The sequence below is a fragment of the Salvelinus alpinus genome, chromosome 34 (genome assembly GCF_045679555.1).
Source record: "Salvelinus alpinus chromosome 34, SLU_Salpinus.1, whole genome shotgun sequence".
In the NCBI taxonomy this organism is placed as follows: domain Eukaryota; kingdom Metazoa; phylum Chordata; class Actinopteri; order Salmoniformes; family Salmonidae; genus Salvelinus; species Salvelinus alpinus.
This window is the reverse complement of record NC_092119.1, coordinates 6,753,260-6,777,549: the sequence shown is the minus strand read 5'-3', so window position 1 is coordinate 6,777,549 and position 24,290 is coordinate 6,753,260. Positions and strand designations below refer to the sequence as shown.

The 24,290-nt window shown below is 44.0% G+C and overlaps 1 protein-coding gene across 1 annotated transcript in view; it reads left to right on the top strand.

The window, feature by feature from the left end:
* Positions 1–24,290, top strand: part of dnaaf9 (dynein axonemal assembly factor 9) — a 126,554-nt gene that overhangs the window by 33,870 nt on the left and 68,394 nt on the right. The window contains exons 12-20 of the mRNA XM_071382351.1: positions 4,056–4,140; positions 7,341–7,417; positions 8,791–8,835; positions 8,976–9,021; positions 9,389–9,500; positions 9,605–9,675; positions 10,002–10,049; positions 10,138–10,228; positions 13,480–13,583. Of these exons, the coding sequence (XP_071238452.1) occupies positions 4,056–4,140; positions 7,341–7,417; positions 8,791–8,835; positions 8,976–9,021; positions 9,389–9,500; positions 9,605–9,675; positions 10,002–10,049; positions 10,138–10,228; positions 13,480–13,583 (679 nt within the window). The remainder of the gene's footprint in view (positions 1–4,055; positions 4,141–7,340; positions 7,418–8,790; positions 8,836–8,975; positions 9,022–9,388; positions 9,501–9,604; positions 9,676–10,001; positions 10,050–10,137; positions 10,229–13,479; positions 13,584–24,290) is intronic.

The following is a 24,290-nucleotide window of genomic DNA, read 5'->3' as shown; positions in this document are numbered from 1 at the left end:
AGAGAGATATTTATAACTTGTCATGTCATGTCATTACAGACCTTAGAGAGATATTTATAACTTGTCATGTCATGTCATTACAGACCTTAGAGAGATATTTATAACTTGTCATTACAGACCTCAGAGAGATATTTATAACTTGTCCTGTCAGTCATTACAGACCTTAGAGAGATATTTATAACTTGTCCTGTCAGTCATTACAGACCTTAGAGAGATATTTATAACCTGTCAGTCATTACAGACCTTAGAGAGATATTTATAACTTGTCATTACAGACCTTAGAGAGATATTTATAACTTGTCCTGTCAGTCATTACAGACCTCAGAGAGATATTTATAACTTGTCCTGTCAGTCATTACAGACCTCAGAGAGATATTTATAACTTGTCATTACAGACCTTAGAGAGATATTTATAACTTGACATGTCAGTCATTACAGACCTTAGAGAGATATTTATAACTTGTCCTGTCAGTCATTACAGACCTTAGAGAGATATTTATAACTTGTCATGTCATTACAGACCTTAGAGAGATATTTATAACTTGACATGTCATTACAGACGTTAGAGAGATATTTATAACTTGACATGTCATTACAGACCTTATAGAGATATTTATAACTTGACATGTCATTACAGACGTTAGAGAGATATTTATAACTTGACATGTCATTACAGACCTTATAGAGATATTTATAACTTGACATGTCATTACAGACGTTAGAGAGATATTTATAACTTGTCAGAAATGTCCAGATCAACTAGCCCATCTCAGCAAACGCTTTTTAGCTGCGTTTTTTTAAGTCCATAGATTTTGTAGTAATGTTTGATTCTCTCAAAATAACATAAGAATTCACATTAGACAGTTTTGCTTTAAACCTGCAAAATGTTCTCACCGCCAACAAGAGGGGTTTGAACAGTGCTTGTGCCCATAGAATAGGCATGGCGTGCACACATGTGCAGGGGGTGGTGAGGTATGTCCCCCAATGCTGGAAGTTGGGCCTTAGTGAAACCTGTTGCGAACCCATGCTCTAGAAGTGCCTGGATATTATGTAGAGATCTACATATTACACTACATGGCCCGAAGTGAGAGGAGAGGTTCAATGAGCAGCTGTCCACATGCCTTTGTCCATGTAGTGTATGTACGGTGTTAAATCTATCTCTTCTAGATCTACATATTACACTACATGGCCCGAAGTGAGAGGAGAGGTTCAATGAGCAGCTGTCCACATGCCTTTGTCCATGTAGTGTATGTACGGTGTTAAATCTATCTCTTCTAGATCTACATATTACACTACATGGCCCGAAGTGAGAGGAGAGGTTCAATGAGCAGCTGTCCACATGCCTTTGTCCATGTAGTGTATGTACGGTGTTAAATCTATCTCTTCTAGATCTACATATTACACTACATGGCCCGAAGTGAGAGGAGAGGTTCAATGAGCAGCTGTCCACATGCCTTTGTCCATGTAGTGTATGTACGGTGTTAAATCTATCTCTTCTAGATCTACATATTACACTACATGGCCCGAAGTGAGAGGAGAGGTTCAATGAGCAGCTGTCCACATGCCTTTGTCCATGTATTGTATGTACGGTGTTAAATCTATCTCTTTTAGATCTACATATTACACTACATGGCCCGAAGTGAGATGAGAGGTTCAATGAGCAGCTGTCCACATGCCTTTGTCCATGTAGTGTATGTACGGTGTTAAATCTATCTCTTCTAGATCTACATATTACACTACATGGCCCGAAGTGAGAGGAGAGGTTCAATGAGCAGCTGTCCACATGCCTTTGTCCATGTAGTGTATGTACGGTGTTAAATCTATCTCTTCTAGATCTACATATTACACTACATGGCCCGAAGTGAGAGGAGAGGTTCAATGAGCAGCTGTCCACATGCCTTTGTCCATGTAGTGTATGTACGGTGTTAAATCTATCTCTTCTAGATCTACATATTACACTACATGGCCCGAAGTGAGAGGAGAGGTTCAATGAGCAGCTGTCCACATGCCTTTGTCCATGTAGTGTATGTACGGTGTTAAATCTATCTCTTCTAGATCTACATATTACACTACATGGCCCGAAGTGAGATGAGAGGTTCAATGAGCAGCTGTCCACATGCCTTTGTCCATGTAGTGTATGTACGGTGTTAAATCTATCTCTTCTAGATCTACATATTACACTACATGGCCCGAAGTGAGAGGAGAGGTTCAATGAGCAGCTGTCCACATGCCTTTGTCCATGTAGTGTATGTACGGTGTTAAATCTATCTCTTCTAGATCTACATATTACACTACATGGCCCGAAGTGAGAGGAGAGGTTCAATGAGCAGCTGTCCACATGCCTTTGTCCATGTAGTGTATGTACGGTGTTAAATCTATCTCTTCTAGATCTACATATTACACTACATGGCCCGAAGTGAGAGGAGAGGTTCAATGAGCAGCTGTCCACATGCCTTTGTCCATGTAGTGTATGTACGGTGTTAAATCTATCTCTTCTAGATCTACATATTACACTACATGGCCCGAAGTGAGAGGAGAGGTTCAATGAGCAGCTGTCCACATGCCTTTGTCCATGTAGTGTATGTACGGTGTTAAATCTATCTCTTCTAGATCTACATATTACACTACATGGCCCGAAGTGAGATGAGAGGTTCAATGAGCAGCTGCCCACATGCCTTTGTCCATGTAGTGTATGTACGGTGTTAAATCTATCTCTTCTAGATCTACATATTACACTACATGGCCCGAAGTGAGAGGAGAGGTTCAATGAGCAGCTGTCCACATGCCTTTGTCCATGTAGTGTATGTACGGTGTTAAATCTATCTCTTCTAGATCTACATATTACACTACATGGCCCGAAGTGAGAGGAGAGGTTCAATGAGCAGCTGTCCACATGCCTTTGTCCATGTAGTGTATGTACGGTGTTAAATCTATCTCTTCTAGATCTACATATTACACTACATGGCCCAAAGTGAGATGAGAGGTTCAATGAGCAGCTGTCCACATGCCTTTGTCCATGTAGTGTATGTACGGTGTTAAATCTATCTCTTCTAGATCTACATATTACACTACATGGCCCGAAGTGAGAGGAGAGGTTCAATGAGCAGCTGTCCACATGCCTTTGTCCATGTAGTGTATGTACGGTGTTAAATCTATCTCTTCTAGATCTACATATTACACTACATGGCCCGAAGTGAGATGAGAGGTTCAATGAGCAGCTGTCCACATGCCTTTGTCCATGTAGTGTATGTACGGTGTTAAATCTATCTCTTCTAGATCTACATATTACACTACATGGCCCGAAGTGAGAGGAGAGGTTCAATGAGCAGCTGTCCACATGCCTTTGTCCATGTAGTGTATGTACGGTGTTAAATCTATCTCTTCTAGATCTACATATTACACTACATGGCCCGAAGTGAGAGGAGAGGTTCAATGAGCAGCTGTCCACATGCCTTTGTCCATGTAGTGTATGTACGGTGTTAAATCTATCTCTTCTAGATCTACATATTACACTACATGGCCCGAAGTGAGAGGAGAGGTTCAATGAGCAGCTGTCCACATGCCTTTGTCCATGTAGTGTATGTACGGTGTTAAATCTATCTCTTCTAGATCTACATATTACACTACATGGCCCGAAGTGAGATGAGAGGTTCAATGAGCAGCTGCCCACATGCCTTTGTCCATGTAGTGTATGTACGGTGTTAAATCTATCTCTTCTAGATCTACATATTACACTACATGGCCCGAAGTGAGAGGAGAGGTTCAATGAGCAGCTGTCCACATGCCTTTGTCCATGTAGTGTATGTACGGTGTTAAATCTATCTCTTCTAGATCTACATATTACACTACATGGCCCGAAGTGAGAGGAGAGGTTCAATGAGCAGCTGTCCACATGCCTTTGTCCATGTAGTGTATGTACGGTGTTAAATCTATCTCTTCTAGATCTACATATTACACTACATGGCCCGAAGTGAGATGAGAGGTTCAATGAGCAGCTGTCCACATACTTTTGTCCACGTAGTGTATGTACGGTGTTAAATCGATCTCTCTTCCAGTCTTCTCTCTCAGATCTATGCAGCAGCCGTCCAGTCGGTCCTGGCTGGAATCAAATGCTACTCCAACACCACTAGTGCTACTAAGGTGATAGTCCTTTCTCCAACTAGCTACAGTTGAAGTCGGAAGTTTACGTACACCTTAGCCAAATACATTTAAACTCAGTTTTTCACAATTCCTGACATTTAATCCTAGTAAAAATTCCTTGTCTTAGGTCAGTTTGGTTCACCACTTTATTTTAAGAATGTGAAATGTCAGAATAATAGTAGAGAGAATTATTTATTTCAGCTTTTATTTCTTTCATCACATTCCCAGTGGGTCAGAAGTTTACATACACTCAATTAGTATTTGTTAGCATTGCCTTTAAATTATTTACCTTGGGTCAAACGTTTCGGGTAGCCTTCCACAAGCTTCCCACAATAAGTTGGGTGAATTTTGGCCCATTCCTCCTGACAGAGCTGGTGTAACTGAGTCAGGCTTGTAGGCCTTCTTGCTCACACACACTTTTTCAGTTCTGCCCACAAATTTTCTATGGGATTGAGGTCAGGGCTTTGTGATGGCCACTCCAATACCTTGACTTTGTTGTCCTTAAGCCATTTTGCCACAACTTTGGACGTATGCTTGGGGTCATTGTCCATTTGGAAGACCCATTTGCAACCAAGCTTTAACTTCCTGACTGATGTCTTGAAATGTTGCTTCAATATATCCACATAATTTCCCGCCCTCATGATGCCATCTATTTTGTGAAGTGCACCAGTCCCTCCTGCAGCAAAGCACTCCCACAACATGATGCTGCCACCTCCGTGCTTCACGGTTGGGATGGTGTTCTTCGGCTTGCAAGCTTCCCCTTTTTCCTCCAAACATAACGATGGTCATTATAGCCAAACAGTTAAATTTTTGTTTCATCAGACCAGAGGACATTTCTCCAAAAAGTACAATCTTTGTCCCCATGTGCAGTTCCAAACCATAGTCTGGCTTTTTTTATGGCAGTTTTGGAGCAGTGGCTTCTTCCTTGCTGAGCGGCCTTTCACGTTATGTTGATATAGGCCTCGTTTTACTGTGGATATAGATAGATACTTTTGTACCTGTTTCCTCCAGCATCTTCACAAGGTCCTTTGCTGTTGTTCTGGGATTGATTTGTACTTTTCTCACCAAGGTACGTTCATCTCTTGGAGACAGAACGCTTCTCCTTCCTGAGCAGTATGACGGCTGCGTGGTCCCATGGTGTTTATACTTGCGTACTATTGTTTGTACAGATGAACGTGGTTCCTTCAGGCGTTTGGAAATTGCTCCCAAAGATGAACCAGACTTGTGGACGTCTACACATTTTTTTCTGAAGTCTTGGCTGATTTCTTTTGATTTTCCCATGATGTCAAGCAAAGAGGCACTGAGTTTGAAGGTAGGCCTTGAAATACATCCACAGGTACACCTCCAATTGACTCAAATGATGTCAATTAACCTATCAGAAGCTTCTAAAGCCATGACATAATTTTCTGGAATTTTCCAAGCTGTTTAAAGCCACAGTCAACTTAGTGTATGTAAACTTCTGACCCACTGGAATTGTGATACAGTGAATTATAAGTGAAATAATCTGTCTGTAAACAATTGCTGGAAAAATTACTTGTGTCATGCACAAAGTAGATGTCCTAACCGACTTGCCAAAACTATAGTTTGTTAGCAACAAATTTGTGGAGTGGTTGAAAAAACGAGTTTTAATGACTCCAACCTAAGTGTATGTAAACTTCCAACTTCAACTGTATGTTTGCTGTAACTAGCTGCACGTTTGCTGTAACTAGCTTTACATGGTATACTATAGCTAATGGTATACTATAACTAGCTATACACATTTGCTGTAACTAGCTATACATGGTATACTATAACTAATGGTATACTATAACTAGCTATACACATTTGCTGTAACTAGCTATACATGGTGTACTGAAGGGGAAAGGGGGATACCTAGTCAATGGTTCAACTGAATGCATTCAACTGACATGTTCACCGCTCTGAATCAGAGAGGTGGGGGAGGCTGCCATAATCTAGGTCTTCACTGCCCGGGGAACACTGGGTTAACTGCCTTGATCAGGGGCAGAACGACACATGTTCACCGCTCTGAATCAGAGAGGTGGGGAGGCTGCCATAATCCAGGTCTTCACTGCCCGGGGAACACTGGGTTAACTGCCTTGATCAGGGGAAGAACGACACATTTTTACATTGTCAGCTCGGGGATTCCATCCAGCAAACTTTCGCTTGTTGGCTCAAAGCTCTGAAACTGAGCTGCCTAACTAGATATACACACGTTTGCTGTAACTAGCTAGGCACGGTAAACTGTAACTAGCTATGCACAGTATACTGTAACTAGCTACAATGTTATACTGTAACTAGCTATAGACAGTATACTGTAACTAGCTAAACAAGGTATACTGTAACTAGCTATACACGTTTGCTGTAACTAGCTATACACGGCGGTATGCTGTAACTAGCTAGGCCCGGTATACTGTAACTAGCTATACACGGTATACTGTAACTAGCTATACACGGTATACTGTAACTAGCTATACACGGCATACTGTAACTAGCTATACACGGTATACTGTAACTAGCTATACACGGTATACTGTAACTAGCTATGCACGGTATACTGTAACTAGCTATACACGGTATACTGTAACTAGCTATACACGGTATGCTGTAACTAGCTAGGCACGGTATACTGTAACTAGCTATACACGGTATACTGTAACTAGCTATACACGGTATACTGTAACTAGCTATACACGGCATACTATAACTAGCTATACACGGTATACTGTAACTAGCTATGCACAGTATACTATAACTAGCTAGGCCCGGTATACTGTAACTAGCTATGCACGGTATACTGTAACTAGCTATGCACGGTATACTGTAACTAGCTATACACGGTATGCTGTAACTAGCTGTGCACGGTATACTGTAACTAGCTATACATGGTATACTGTAACTAGCTAGGCACGGCGGTATGCTGTAACTAGCTATACATGGTATACTGTAACTAGCTAGGCACGGCGGTATGCTGTAACTAGCTATACACGGTATACTGTAACTAGCTGTGCACGGTATACTGTAACTAGCTAGGCACGGTATGCTGTAACTAGCTATACATGGTATACTGTAACTAGCTAGGCACGGCGGTATGCTGTAACTAGCTATACACGGTATACTGTAACTAGCTATACACGGTATACTGTAGGCGTTGGATGAGGACGAGTGTTTCGTTACTGACTGAGACGTGTGTATATTTCCAGGCCAAGGACGTAGCAGAGCATACCTTCCAGCTGGCACTGGACTCGGTCCACCTGCCTCAGTACAGAACTGCTCTCAGGTACCAGCACACCTGTCACAATAGATAACAATACTACCTTTGTATTCCAATAGAAGGAATAAGGTATTTAATGTCATTAGTGATCTAGTATAAAGTGTTCTTCATTAGTGTCCTCTGAATGATGACGTTAGCTGATCTAGTATAAAGTGTTCTTCATTAGTGTTAGCTGATCTAGTAGAAAGTGTTCTTCATTAGTGTTAGCTGATCTAGTATAAAGGGTTCTTCATTAGTGTCCTCTGAATGATGACGTTAGCTGATCTAGTATAAAGTGTTCTTCATTAGTGTCCTCTGAATGATGACGTTAGCTGATCTAGTATAAAGGGTTCTTCATTAGTGTCCTCTGAATGATGACGTTAGCTGATCTAGTATAAAGGGTTCTTCATTAGTGTCGTCTGAATGAAGACGTTAGCTGATCTAGTATAAAGTGCTCTTCATTAGTGTCCTCTGAATGATGACGTTAGCTGATCTAGTATAAAGGGTTCTTCATTAGTGTCGTCTGAATGAAGACGTTAGCTGATCTAGTATAAAGTGCTCTTCATTACTGTCCTCTGAATGACGACGTTAGCTGATCTAGTATAAAGTGCTCTTCATTACTGTCCTCTGAATGATGATGTTAGCTGATCTAGTATAAAGTGTTCTTCATTAGTGTCCTATGAATGATGATGTTAGCTGATCTAGTATAAAGTGTTCTTCATTAGTGTTAGCTGATCTAGTATAAAGTGTTCTTCATTAGTGTTAGCTGATCTAGTATAAAGGGTTCTTCATTAGTGTCCTCTGAATGACGACGTTAGCTGATCTAGTATAAAGGGTTCTTCATTAGTGTCCTCTGAATGATGAAGTTAGCTGATCTAGTATAAAGGGTTCTTCATTAGTGCCGTCTGAATGAAGACGTTAGCTGATCTAGTATAAAGGGTTCTTCATTAGTGTTAGCTGATCTAGTATAAAGTGTTCTTCATTAGTGTTAGCTGATCTAGTATAAAGGGTTCTTCATTAGTGTCCTCTGAATGATGACGTTAGCTGATCTAGTATAAAGTGTTCTTCATTAGTGTTAGCTGATCTAGTATAAAGGGTTCTTCATTAGTGTTAGCTGATCTAGTATAAAGGGTTCTTCATTAGTGTCCTCTGAATGATGACGTTAGCTGATCTAGTATAAAGTGTTCTTCATTAGTGTTAGCTGATCTAGTATAAAGTGTTCTTCATTAGTGTCCTCTGAATGACGACGTTAGCTGATCTAGTATAAAGGGTTCTTCATTAGTGGCCTCTGAATGAAGACGTTAGCTGATCTAGTATAAAGGGTTCTTCATTAGTGTCCTCTGAATGACGACGTTAGCTGATCTAGTATAAAGGGTTCTACCTGTTGTTTTCTCTCTCAGATCTAAAAGTGTTTTCCACATCCAAGCTGTGAACAACCAGGGCAGGTAGGTTCTGATTGTTATAAAGAAAGTGTTTCATCACACTATGACTCAATGTTGTCAGTGATTGGTGATATACATTTTGTCCTGGGGCTTTTTATTGACTCATTGTTTTCCTAAATGTTCCGTCTTGTTCTCCTTTTCAGAATTGTTCCTCTGAGTGATGAAGGGAGCTGCTTCTTGGTGAAAACTGTAAGTCAATACTTCCAACCTGATAATTGTTACAAAACATTTGCGGTAGGCATGTCACTGTGTTTGATTGATTCAATTGGAATGAATTACAAGCGTCAATGTCAGGTTATGACAGCCCAGACCTCCAGTGGGGTTAGGGGTCAGGGGTTAAGGGTTATACGTTATAGTGGTGGTTATGTGTTCCAGGCGTCCATGTCAGTGTACGACATCCCAGACCTCCAGTGGGGTCAGGGGTTAAGGGTTATACGTTATAGTGGTGGTTATGTGTTCCAGGCGTCCATGTCAGTGTACGACATCCCAGACCTCCAGTGGGGTTAGGGGTCAGGGGTTAAGGGTTATACGTTATAGTGGTGGTTATGTGTTCCAGGCGTCCATGTCAGTGTACGACATCCCAGACCTCCAGTGGGGGAAAGGAGACCTGGGCTCTGTAATCTTCTCTGAGTCCTTCCTGGTGTCCAGCATCAACATCCAACAGAAAGGTAAGAGGGACACATACTGTTAGGCCTGACCGATGCCTATTCCCTATTATTTTAAACTGTGTGTCTGTGTCCTGTTTAACTGTAATGTTGAGTCTGTCCTGTAGATGGAAGTGTTTCCTCAGACAGCTGCTACACCATCCTGACTACAGCTCTGCCTCGCTATGTCTGCTGGCTGGTATGCTACCCTCTCTCCTCTCTCCTCTTCTTTCCTCTCTCCTCTTCTCTCTCCTTTCCTCTCTCCTTTCCTCTCTCCTCGCCTCTCTCCTCTCCTTTCTCTCCGTTCATCCAGGGATCAAGTCGCCTGCTTTCAACAAAATGGCCGTGTTCAAGGGCTTCAAAATGACTGCAGGCGACTGCCGACTGACCTACAAATCACCTTGCATCATAAATAACTGCTAATTATTATTTGTGGATCAGTCAGTCACAATTGATCCATAATGCATTGTGGATTTGATCCTCTCGATCACAGCCCTTGTTAACTGTGTGTCCTAATGGCTTTAGGTGGAGTCTGATGTGAAGCATTCTGAGAAGGCCCAGGTCCTGCTGAAGGTCAGACAACAACAGCTCATGTTTTCTATATTTCAGTTGTTACATTGAGAAATGCTGGTCAGTGTGTTGATGTGTGTTTAATCCCCAGGAGGAGGACGGTACCTGCCTGGGCACCTCTTTGACTACAGCAGACACAGCTCATGTGTTCTCCAACAGCCAGCTCTCCACTCCAGAGGAAGGTGACACAGACTTTAGTGCTCTCTCTGTCGTCAGCCAGTCAGCCAGCCAGCCAGCTAGTTCGTCCAGTTCCGCCAAGTCTGTCAGTCCAGCCGGTGGCCGTGTTCGACTGACTGACTGATCTCTAAATTATAATGAGTAGTTATTTATGATCCCAGGTGATTTGTATATCAGTCAGTCGCCTGCGTTTCTTTTGATGCTCTGGAACAAGGCCAGTCCAGGCAGTCAGTCAGTCAGTCAGTTGGTCAGTTGGTCAGTTAGGCAGTCAGTCAGTCAGTCAGTTGGTGGTCTCGTTAGATTAGAAAGGCGAAAGCAACCGCTCTAGACAAGTTACGTTGTGGGAGGTGCATCTGCGACAGCCGGAAGTCGGTGCTACTGGTTTCCAACAGCAAGGCTCAGTGCAACATGGTGGTGCAAGGCTGTTATCAAGGCAAAGGGTAGCTACTTTGAAGAATATCAAATATATTTAGATTTTTTTAAACACTTTTTTTGGTTACTACATGATTCCATATGTGTTATTTCATAGTTCTGAAAAACCCTGTAATGAGTAGGTGTGTCCTAACTTTTGACTGGTACTGTGTGTACAATGTACAGAGAGAGAGCCTCAAATATCACATTCGTTTGTACATATCTACTGTATACGTGAAACTGTGGCAAAGTTGGTTCCTGTCTCAATCACGTTCACATGGGTCAAACCAAAACACTCTAATGATTGGTTGACAATAGATCCTCCCACAATGCAGGTGAGGGCTACAGGATGACGTGGTGAAGAGCAACTGCAGAAACTTGCAGTCATAACCTTTGATCACATGGCTTTTGTAACGTTTATGCAGTCGCAAGTCGGACCATTTTTATCCCCATAATGCAACACACTTTGAATGGCAGTAACCAGCGATAGTCACCTACTTGACCAAATTGTATTGGTCACATACACATGGTTAGCAGATGTTAATGCGAGTGTAGTGAAATGCTTGCGCTACTAGTTCCGACCGTGCAGTAATATCTAACAAGTAATATAACCTAACAATTTCACAACAACTACCTTATACACACCAGTGTAAAGGAATGAATAAGAATATGTACATATAAATATATGGATGAGCGATGGCCGAACGGCATAGGCAAGATGCAGTAGATGGTATAGAGTACAGTATATACATATGAGATGAGTAATGTAGGGTATGTAAACATTATATAAAGTGGCGTTATTTAAAGTGACTAGTGATACCTTTATTAAGTCCATTTATTAAAGTGGCCAATGATTCCAAGTCTGTATGTAGGCAGCAGCCACTCAATGTTACTGATGGCTGTTTAACAGTCTGATGGCCTTGAGATAGAAGCTATTTTTCAGTCTCTCGGTCCCCGCTTTGATGCACCTGTACTGACCTCGCCTTCTGGATGATAGCGGGGTGAACAGGCAGTGGCTTGGGTGGTTGTTGTCCTTGATGATCTTTATGGCCTTCCTGTGACATCAGGTGGTGTAGGTGTCCTGGAGGGCAGGTAGTTTGCCCCCGGTGATGCGTCCTACAGACCTCACTACCCTCTGGAGAGCCTTACGGTTGTGGGCGTAGCAGTTGCCGTATCAGGTGGGGATACAGCCGGACAGGATGCTCTCGATTGTGCATCTGTAAAAGTTTGTGAGTGTTTTCGGTGACAAGCCAAATTTCTTCAGCCTCCTGAGGTTGAAGAGGCGCTGCTGCGCCTTCTTCACCACGCTGTCTGTGTGGGTGGACCAATTCAGTTTGTTCGTGATGTGTACACCGAGGAACTTAAAACTTTCCACCTTCTCCACTACTGTCCCGTTGATGTGGATGGGGGGGTGCTTCCTCTGCTGTTTTCTGAAGTCCACGATCATCTCCTTTGTTTTGTTGACGTTGAGTGTGAGGTTATTTTCCTGACACCACACTCCGAGGGCCCTCACCTCCTCCCTGTAGGACGTATCGTCGTTGGTAATCAAGCCTACTACTGTAGTGCTGTCTGCAAACTTGATGATTGAGTGGGAGGCGTGCATGGCCACGCAGTCATGGGTGAACAGGGAGTACAGGAGGGGGCTGAGCACACACCCTTGTGGGGCCCCAGTGTTGAGTATCAGCGGGGTGGAGATGTTGTTACCTACCCTCACCACCTGGGGGCGGCCCGTCAGGAAGTCCAGGACCCAGTTGCACAGAGGTGGTGTCGAGACCCAGGGTCTCGAGCTTGGTGATGAGTTTGGAGGGTACTATGGTGTTAAATGCTTTTCTGTAGTCGATGAACCGCATTCTTAGATAGGTATTCCTCTTGTCCAGATGGTTTAGGGCAGTGTGCAGTGTGATGGCGATTGCATTGTCTGTGAATCTATTGGGACGGTATGCAACCTGAAGTGGGTCTAGGGTGGCTGGTAGGGTGGAGGTGATATGATCCTTGACTAGTCTCTCAAAGCACTTCATGATGACAGAAGTGAGGAATCATTTAGCTCAGTTACCGTAGCTTTCTTGGGAACAGGAACAATGGCTATTAAAAAGTGATCCACTCGAACGCACCCAGCCAGCCAGCCAGTCAGCCAGCCAGCCAGCCAGCCAGCCAGCCAGTCAGCCACCCAGCCAGCCAGCCAGCCAGTCAGCCAGCCAGCCAGTCACCCACCCAGTCAGCCACTCAGTCAATCAGCCAGTCAATCAGCCAGCCAGCCACCCAGCCAGCCACCCAGTCAATCAGCCAGCCAGTCAATCAGCCAGCCAGCCAGCCAGCCACCCAGTCAATCAGCCAGTCAGCCACCCACCCAGCCAGCCAGCCAGTCAGCCAGCCAGTCAGCCACCCAGTCAGCCAGCCAGCCAGTCAATCAGCCAGCCAGTCAGTCAGCCAGCCAGTCAATCAGCCAGCCACCCAGACAGCCACCCAGTCAGCCAGCCAGTCAGCCAGCCAGTCAATCAGCCAGCCAGTCAGCCACCCAGTCAGCCAGCCAGTCAATCAGCCAGCCAGTCAGCCACCCAGTCAGCCACCCAGTCAGCCAGCCAGTCAATCAGCCAGTCAGCCACCCAGCCAGCCAGCCAGCCAGTCAGCCACCTAGTCAGTCAGCCAGCCAGTCAGCCAGCCAGTCAGCCACCCAGCCAGCCAGCCAGTCAGCCAGCCAGTCAGCCAGCCAGTCAGCCAGCCAGCCAGCCACCCAGTCAGCCACCCAGCCAGCCAGTCAGTGTGTCAGTTATTGAATTAGTTAATGAGTTAGTCTGTAGTTAATGTGAATGATGTCCCTTTAACCCCCTGTGTCTGTGTGTTTCAGGTAAGATGAGCTTCTTCACAGAGGGCATCCTGTTCCTCCATCCTCAGTACGGCACCATCACTCTACCCATGAGCCTCATCAGCAGTATCAAGTTGTATGACCTGGTACGTTTCTCTACCAGAACACAGAGTTACATGGGCTGTCTCCCAGAGGGCATTCTGTTTCCTATAGTGACCTGGTATGTTTCTCTACCAGAACACAGGGTTACATGGGCTGTCTCCCAGAGGGCATTCTGTTTCCTATAGTGACCTGGTATGTTTCTCTACCAGAACACAGGGTTACATGGGCTGTCTCCCAGAGGGCATTCTGTTTCCTATAGTGACCTGGTACGTTTCTCTACCAGAACACAGAGTTACATGGGCTGTCTCCCAGAGGGCATTCTGTTTCCTATAGTGACCTGGTATGTTTCTCTACCAGAACACAGAGTTACATGGGCTGTCTCCCAGAGGGCATTCTGTTTCCTATAGTGACCTGGTATGTTTCTCTACCAGAACACAGAGTTACATGGGCTGTCTCCCAGAGGGCATTCTGTTTCCTATAGTGACCTGGTATGTTTCTCTACCAGAACACAGAGTTACATGGGCTGTCTCCCAGAGGGCATTCTGTTTCCTATAGTGACCTGGTATGTTTCTCTACCAGAACACAGAGTTACATGGGCTGTCTCCCAGAGGGCATTCTGTTTCCTATAGTGACCTGGTATGTTTCTCTACCAGAACACAGAGTTACATGGGCTGTCTCCCAGAGGGCATTCTGTTCCCTATAGTGACCTGGTATGTTTCTCTACCAGAACACATGGAGTTACATGGGCTGTCTCCCAGAGGGCATTCTGTTTCCTATAGTGACCTGGTATGTTTCTCTACCAGAACACAGAGTTACATGGGCTGTCTCCCAGAGGGCATTCTGTTTCCTATAGTGACCTGGTACGTTTCTCTACCAGAACACAGAGTTACATGGGCTGTCTCCCAGAGGGCATTCTGTTTCCTATAGTGACCTGGTATGTTTCTCTACCAGAACACAGAGTTACATGGGCTGTCTCCCAGAGGGCATTCTGTTTCCTATAGTGCACTACTGTTGTCCAGGGCCCTGGGAACAAATCAAACGTTATTTGTCACGTGCCGAAAGTGTTTTCCACAAGTACACGGAGTAGCCAGCCACGTGTCCCTGGGTTGGGGCCTATTTTAGTTGCCTCTGGTACATTCTAAAGCCTCTGGTACATTCTAAAGCCTCTGGTACATTCTAAAGCCTCTGGTACATTCTAAAGCCTCTGGTACATTCTAAAGCCTCTGGTACATTCCAATGCCTCTGGTACATTCTAAAGCCTCTGGTACATTCTAAAGCCTCTGGTACATTCTGATGCCTCTGGTACATTCTAATGCCTCTGGTACATTCTAAAGCCTCTGGTACATTCTAAAGCCTCTGATACATTCTAAAGCCTCTGATACATTCTAAAGCCTCTGGTACATTCTAAAGCCTCTGGTACATTCTAAAGCCTCTGATACATTCCAATGCCTCTGGTACATTCCAATGCCTCTGGTACATTCTAAAGCCTCTGGTACATTCTAAAGCCTCTGGTACATTCTAAAGCCTCTGGTACATTCCAAAGCCTCTGGTACATTCTAATGCCTCTGGTACATTCTAAAGCCTCTGGTACATTCTAAAGCCTCTGGTACATTCTAAAGCCTCTGGTACATTCTAAAGCCTCTGGTACATTCTAAAGCCTCTGGTACATTCTAAAGCCTCTGGTACATTCTAAAGCCTCTGGTACATTCCAATGCCTCTGGTACATTCTAAAGCCTCTGGTACATTCTAAAGCCTCTGGTACATTCTAAAGCCTCTGGTACATTCCAATGCCTCTGGTACATTCTAAAGCCTCTGGTACATTCTAAAGCCTCTCGTACATTCCAATGCCTCTGGTACATTCTAAAGCCTCTGGTACATTCTAAAGCCTCTGGTACATTCTAAAGCCTCTGGTACATTCCAATGCCTCTGGTACATTCTAAAGCCTCTGGTACATTCTAAAGCCTCTGGTACATTCTAAAGCCTCTGGTACATTCCAAAGCCTCTGGTACATTCTAAAGCCTCTGGTACATTCCAAAGCCTCTGGTACATTCCAAAGCCTCTGGTACATTCTAAAGCCTCTGGTACATTCTAAAGCCTCTGGTACATTCTAAAACCTCTGGTACATTCTAAAGCCTCTAGTACATTCTGATGCCTCTGGTACATTCTAAAGCCTCTGGTACATTCTAAAGCCTCTGGTACATTCTAAAGCCTCTGGTACATTCTGATGCCTCTGGTACATTCTAATGCCTCTGGTACATTCTAAAGCCTCTGGTACATTCTAAAGCCTCTGATACATTCTAAAGCCTCTGGTACATTCTAAAGCCTCTGGTACATTCTAAAGCCTCTGATACATTCCAATGCCTCTGGTACATTCCAATGCCTCTGGTACATTCTAAAGCCTCTGGTACATTCTAAAGCCTCTGGTACATTCTAAAGCCTCTGGTACATTCCAAAGCCTCTGGTACATTCTAATGCCTCTGGTACATTCTAAAGCCTCTGGTACATTCTAAAGCCTCTGGTACATTCTAAAGCCTCTGGTACATTCTAAAGCCTCTGGTACATTCTAAAGCCTTTGGTACATTCCAATGCCTCTGGTACATTCTAAAGCCTCTGGTACATTCTAAAGCCTCTGGTACATTCTAAAGCCTCTGGTACATTCCAATGCCTCTGGTACATTCTAAAGCCTCTGGTACATTCTAAAGCCTCTGGTACATTCCAAAGCCTCTGGTACATTCTAAAGCCTCTGGTACATTCCAAAGCCTCTGGTACATTCCAAAGCCTCTGGTACATTCTAAAGCCTCTGGTACATTCTAAAGCCTCTGGTACATTCTAAAACCTCTGGTACATTCTAAAGCCTCTAGTACATTCTAAAGCCTCTGGTACATTCCAATGCCTCTGGTACATGCTAAAGCCTCTGGTACATTCCAATGCCTCTGGTACATTCTAATGCCTCTGGTACATTCTAAAGCCTCTGGTACATTCCAATGCCTCTGGTACATTCTAAAGCCTCTAGTACATTCCAATGCCTCTGGTACATTCTAAAGCCTCTGGTACATTCTAAAGCCTCTGGTACATTCTAATGCCTCTGGTACATTCTAAAGCCTCTGGTACATTCTAAAGCCTCTGAAGGATCCAATGCATCTGGTACATTCTAATGCCTCTGGTACATTCTAAAGCCTCTGGTACATTCTAAAGCCTCTGGTACATTCCAATGCCTCTGGTACATTCTAAAGCCTCTGGTACATTCTAAAGCCTCTGGTACATTCTAAAGCCTCTGGTACATTCCAATGCCTCTGGTACATTCTAAAGCCTCTGGTACATTCTAAAGCCTCTGGTACATTCCAAAGCCTCTGGTACATTCTAAAGCCTCTGGTACATTCCAAAGCCTCTGGTACATTCCAAAGCCTCTGGTACATTCTAAAGCCTCTGGTACATTCTAAAGCCTCTGGTACATTCTAAAACCTCTGGTACATTCTAAAGCCTCTAGTACATTCTAAAGCCTCTGGTACATTCCAATGCCTCTGGTACATGCTAAAGCCTCTGGTACATTCCAATGCCTCTGGTACATTCTAATGCCTCTGGTACATTCTAAAGCCTCTGGTACATTCCAATGCCTCTGGTACATTCTAAAGCCTCTAGTACATTCCAATGCCTCTGGTACATTCTAAAGCCTCTGGTACATTCTAAAGCCTCTGGTACATTCTAATGCCTCTGGTACATTCTAAAGCCTCTGGTACATTCTAAAGCCTCTGAAGGATCCAATGCATCTGGTACATTCTAATGCCTCTGGTACATTCTAAAGCCTCTGGTACATTCTGATGCCTCTGGTACATTCTGATGCCTCTGGTACATTCTGATGCCTCTGGTACATTCTAAAGCCTCTGGTACATTCTAAAGCCTCTGGTACATTCTGATACCTCTGGTACATTCTAAAGCCTCTGGTACATTCTGATGCCTCTGGTACATTCTAAAGCCTCTGGTACATTCTAAAGCCTCTCGTACATTCCAATGCCTCTGGTACATTCTAAAGCCTCTGGTACATTCTGATGCCTCTGGTACATTCTAAAGCCTCTGGTACATTCTGATGCCTCTGGTACATTCTAAAGCCTCTGGTACATTCTAAAGCCTCTCGTACATTCCAATGCCTCTGGTACATTCTAAAGCCTCTGGTACATTCTAAAGCCTCTGGTACATTCTAAAGCCTCTGGTACATTCCAATGCCTCTGGTACATTCCAACGCCTCTGGTACATTCTAACGCCTCTGGTACATTCTAACGCCTCTGGTACATTCTAAAGCCTCTGGTACATTCCAAAGCCTCTGGTACATTCTAAAGCCTCTGGTACATTCTAAAGCCTCTGGGACATTCTAAAGCCTCTGGTACATTCCAAAGCTTCTGGTACATTCCAAAGCCTCTGGTACATTCCAAAGCCTCTGGTACATTCCAAAGCCTCTGGTACATTCCAAAGCCTCTGGTACATTCTAAAGCCTCTGGTACATTCTAAAACCTCTGGTACATTCTAAAGCCTCTAGTACATTCTAAAGCCTCTGGTACATTCCAATGCCTCTGGTACATGCTAAAGCCTCTGGTACATTCCAATGCCTCTGGTACATTCTAATGCCTCTGGTACATTCTAAAGCCTCTGGTACATTCCAATGCCTCTGGTACATTCTAAAGCCTCTAGTACATTCCAATGCCTCTGGTACATTCTAAAGCCTCTGGTACATTCTAAAGCCTCTGGTACATTCTAATGCCTCTGGTACATTCTAAAGCCTCTGGTACATTCTAAAGCCTCTGGTACATTCTGATGCCTCTGGTACATTCTAAAGCCTCTGGTACATTCTGATGCCTCTGGTACATTCTAAAGCCTCTGGTACATTCTGATGCCTCTGGTACATTCTAAAGCCTCTGGTACATTCTAAAGCCTCTGGTACATTCTAAAGCCTCTGGTACATTCTGATGCCTCTGGTACATCCTGATGGCTTGATTCCATCCGAAATGCACAGTGAGCTCAGGGCATGCTTAGCCCAGCATGCATTTGTAGCCTTCTTGTGTGTTGCTATAGCCCCTTGCTTTAACTACTGTCATGGAGTTGACTAAATATTTTCATAAAGAAACTGATTAAACACACAGGTTCTAAATGAGGGTGACTTAGAAAAGAGGAAGATGACCAAGAGAGGGAGTGTGGTGATGTCATGTCCACAACTAAAGAATCATTATGGAGTCTGAAAAGATTCATGATGTGGTACTTACTATGTACATATGCGAACAGAAAACTAAGTGTGCCATTGTAGCAAAGTATTTAGAAACAAAGAAACCAGATCTCTTAAAAGTTCTATTATCTATACAATATATTTTGGCCCAGTAGGCCTGACATATAACCTCTTTCAAGGAGCTTTTCGTTTTGATACGGTTATTTTGCCTAAAAACCTTTCGGCCTACCCATAGAAAAATGTGAAAACAACTCTGCATCTCTGCCCAGCCTGGCAAGAGTGACCTGAAGGGTGTTGAGCATCCCCAGTGGCTCTGCAAACGCCAAGAGGGTATTTTCCTGTACTGGTCTGCTCTCCAGGTACCATCGCATGAACCTGAAGCCAGTCTCTGGCCAAACTCCTGTTTCTAAAAATGAACTGTAGACTGAGCCAAAAAGGCATTTTAGTTTAATTTGTATTTTATTCTCAGTAAGTCACAGCCTATATGTGCAATGTATAGACAATAATGATTTAATACAACAAAATGTTGTTTAAATGCTGAGCGCTTTATGTCCCTACCAGTCTTTTGCGTCGCACTCGCAAATGCTTCATAATGTATTCCTTTGAAGAATATAGCCTTGAAATCATTGAAATAATACAGCCTGAATAATACATTAGTCTGCCTGTCTGGCTCCTGACCTATTTAGTGTTAATATGCTGTTTAATATGACATGTAACCTATTTCAAATAAGAGCTTCTTCACAGTCACCTTTTCATGTTGGTTATTAAAATACTTTTCATTCAAATCATAGGGTTTGGTTTCAATACTTCAAGAGCAACTGGTAGGTCCAGGTAGTCACAATAATAGATTGGTGTTGGTTAAATAGTGATTTTAATGAATGGAGGGAATTTGGAGCTGCAGTTTTTTATCCTGTGAGCAAGGAGCGGTTTTTAGCGGAGAAGTTGGAAAGGACGCGCCAGCGAGATATGAGCGGGATTTCTGACTGCTCAACTCCGCTCACATACTCTCATCTCGCATACTCTCAAAATCACTCTTCAACAGAAAAACAACCAAATGGAAAGTTCTACGTCCACAACAATGCTTGAAACACATCAGGAGGCCACATTCGTCCAATGTTTTCATCATTGATCTGCAGATAATAGCCAAAAAGCCTAGGCCTACCAATAGCCAAATGAATGGCTCTCACTGATGCAATTTGGTAGGCTACATTGACTACAGGAGAGCCGCTCCCTTTAGCCAACCAGGTTTCCATCCAGCAATTTTTACTAGAGGAGAGCCGCTCACATAGATAATGGCACCGAAGGAGATGGCCGCCAGTTGCAAACCATAGTCTGGCTTTTTTATGGCGGTTTTGGAGCAGTGGCTTCTTCCTTGCTGAGCGGCCTTTCAGGTTATGTCGATATAGATACTTTTGTACCTGTTTCCTCCAGCATCTTCACAAAGTCCTTTGCTGTTGTTCTGGGATTGATTTGCACTTTTTGCACCAAAGTACGTTCATCTCTAGGAGACAGAACGCGTCTCCTTCCTGAGCGGTATGACGGCTGCGTGGTCCCATGGTGTTTATACTTGCATACTATTGTTTGTCCAGATGAATGTGGTACCTTCAGGAGTTTGGAAATTGCTCCCAAGGATGAACCAGACTTGTGGAGGTCCACAATTTTTTTCTGAGGTCTTGGCTGATTTCTATTGATTTTCCCATGATGTCAAGCAAAGAGGCACTGAGTTTGAAGGTAGGCCTTGAAATACATCCACAGGTACACCTCCAATTGACTCAAATGATGTCACTTAGCCTATCAGAAGCTTCTAAAGCCATGACATAATTTTCTGGAATTTTCCAAGCTGTTTAAAGGCACAGTCAACTTAGTGTATGTAAACTTCTGACCCACTGGAATTGTGATACGGTGAATTATAAGTGAAATAATCTGTCTGTAAACAATTGTTGGGAAAATGACTTGTGTCATGCACAAAGTAGATGTCCTAACCGACTTGCCAAAGCTATAGTTTGTTAACAAGAAATTTGTGGAGTGGTTGAAAAATGAGTTTTAATGACTCCAACCTAAGTGTATGTAAACTTCTGACTTCAACTGTATATTTTCCGTAGGTGTCTATATACCACCGCAGACCGATGCTGCTACTAACACTTCACTCAATGAGCTGTATACCGCTATAAGCAAACAGGAAACAATCCCCCAGAGGTGGCGCTCCTAGTGGCCGGGGACTTTAATGCAGGGAAACTCAAATCAGTTTTACCTTATTTCTACCAGCATGTTAAATGTGCAACCAGAGGGAAAATCACCTCTACACCACCTTTACTCCACACACAGAGATGCGTACAAAGCTCCCCCTCGCCCTCCATTTGGAAAATCTGACCATAGTTATATCCTCATGATTCCTGCTTACAAGCAAAAACTAAAGCAGGAAGCACCAGTGACTCGGTCTATAAGAAAGTGGTCAGATGAAGCAGATGCTAAGCTTCAGGACTGTTTTGCAGCACAGACTGGAATATGTTCTGGGATTCTTCCCATGGTATTGAGGAGTACACCACATCAGTCACTGGCTTCATCAATAAGTGCATCGATGACGTCGTCCCCACAGTGACCGTACGTACATACCCCAAAAAGCCATGGATTACAGACAACATTCGCACTGATATTTAAAAATAATAATAATAATACAATTTAAAAATATATATATGTTTTCCCTTTATTTAACATATCAGGAAGCTGATTTATTTTAACTAGGCAAGTCAGTTAAGAACAAATTATTATGTACAATGACGGCCTAGGAACAGTGGGTTAACTGCCTTGTTCAGGGGCAGAACGACAGATTTTTACCTTGTCAGCTCGGGGATTCGATCTAGCAACCTTTCGGTTACTGGCCCAACGCTCTAACCTTCCGCCCCTAAAGGGTAGAGCTGCCGCTTTCAAGGAGTGGGACTCTAACCCGGAAGCTTATAAGAAATCCCACTACGCCCTCCGACGAACCATCAAACAGGCAAAGCGTCAATACAGGACTAAGATCGAATCGTACTACACCGGCTCTGACGCTCGTCGGATGTGGCAGGACTTGTAAACCCTTATAGACTACAAAGGGAAGCACAGCCACGAGCTGCTCAGTGACACGAACCTACCCAGACGAGCTAAACTACTTCTATGCTCGCTTCGAGGCAAGTGAAACTGAAACATGCATGAGAGCACCAGCTGTTCTGGAATACTGTGTGATCACGCTCTCCATAGACAATGTGAGTAAGACCTTTAAACAGGTCAACATTCACAAGGCCGCAGGGCCAAATGGGTGACCAGGATGTGTACTCTGAGCATGCGCTGACCAACTGACAAGTGTCTTCACTGACATTTTCAACCTGTTCCTGACTGAGTTTGTAATACCAACATGTTTCAAGCAGACCACCATAGTCCCTGTGCCCAAGAACACCAAGGTAACCTGCCTAAATGATTACCGACCCGTAGCACTCACGTCTGTAGCCATGAAATGCTTTGAAAGGCTGGTCATGGCTCACATCAACACCATTAGGTCGATGAAGACGGCTGCACAGTACTGTCTTTTATTGATGGCAGTTATATCGTTTAGGATCTTAAGTGTGGCTGAGGTGCACCCGTGACCAGCTCTGAAACCAGATTGCATAGCGGAGAAGGTACGGTGGGATTCGAAATGGTCGGTGATCTCTTTGTTAACTTGGCTTTCGAAGACCTTAGAAAGGCAGGGTAGGATAGATATAGGTCTGTAGCAGTTTGGGTCTAGAGTGTCTCACTCTTTGAAGAGGGGGATGACCGCGGCAGCTTTCCAATCTTTAGGGTTCTCAGACGATACGAAAGAGAGGTTGAACAGACTAGTTACAGGGGTTGCAACAATGGCGACGAATAGTTTTAGAAAGAGAGGGTCCAGATTGTCTAGCCCAGCTGATTTGTAGGGATCCAGATTTTGCAGCTCTTTCAGAACATCGGCTGTCTGGATTTGGGTGAAGGAGAAGCGGGGGGGCTTGGGCCAGTTACTGCGGGGGGTGCCGAGCTGTTGGCCGGGGTTGGGTTAGCCATGTGGAAAGCATGGCTAGCCGTAGAGAAATGCTCATTGAAATTCTCGATTATCGTGGATTTATCGGTGGTGACAGTGTTTCCTAGCCTCAGTGCAGTGGGCAGCTGGGAGGAGGTGTTCTTATTCTCCATGGACTTTAGTGTCCCAGAACTTTTTGGAATTAGTGTTGCAGGATGCAAATTTCTGTTTGAATAAACTAGCCTTTGCTTTCCTAACTGACTATACTACTGTATAATGGTTCTGACTTCCCTGAAAAGTTTAATATCACGGGCACTATTCGATGCTAGTGCAGTACGCCACAGGATGTTTTTGTGCTGGTCAAGGGCAGTCAGGTCTGGAGTGAACCAAGGGCTATATCTGTTCTTAGTTAATTTTTTTTTGAAAGGGGCATGCTTATTTAAGATGGTGAGGAAAGCACTTTTAAAGAACAATAACCAGACATCTTCTACTGACGGAATGTGGTTAATATCCTTCAGGGCTACCCGGGCCAGGTCGATTAGAAAGGCCTGCATGCAGAAGTGTTTTAGGGAGTGTTTGACAGTGATGAGGGGTGGTCGTTTGACCGCGGACCAATAAAGGGTGTAGGCAATGAGGCAGTGATCGCTGAGATCCTGGTTGAAAACAGCAGAGATGTATTTAGAGGGCAAGTTGGTCAGGATGATATCTATGAGGGTGCCCATGGTTACAGATTTAGGGTTGTACCTGGTAGGTTCCTTGATCATTTGTGTGAGATTGAGGGCATCTAGGTCAGATTGTAGGACAGTCGGGGTGTTAAGCATATCCCAGTTTAGGTGACTAGGCATCAGGATAGATAATAATAAGGTATTAGAGGTAGATATGTACATGAAGGCGGGGTAAAGACATCAGGATAGATAATAAGAGTAAAATAAAGAACAGACTAGCAGCAGCATATGATGAATGTGTGTTGTTCGTATGCGTATGTGTGTGGGTGTTGTGTGAGAATAGGGTGCTATGTCGGACCAACCATGGTTCTGTTATTGTTACTGTGCCTTTTCTGTCTGTGCGGTTGTTATACATTTCTGTACTGTCCCCCTTATCTCTCTGTGTCTGTCATCTGTGTCCGCCAGGACTCCTTATCTCTCTGTGTCTGTCATCTGTGTCCTCCAGGACTCCTTATCTCTCTGTGTCTGTCATCTGTGTCCGCCAGGACTCCTTATCTCTCTGTGTCTGTCATCTGTGTCCGCCAGGACTCCTTATCTCTCTGTGTCTGTCATCTGTGTCCTCCAGGACTCCTTATCTCTCTGTGTCTGTCATCTGTGTCCGCCAGGACTCCTTATCTCTCTGTGTCTGCCATCTGTGTCCGCCAGGACTCCTTATCTCTCTGTGTCTGCCATCTGTGTCCGCCAGGACTCCTTATCTCTCTGTGTCTGTCATCTGTGTCCGCCAGGACTCCTTATCTCTCTGTGTCTGCCATCTGTGTCCGCCAGGACTCCTTATCTCTCTGTGTCTGTCATCTGTGTCCGCCAG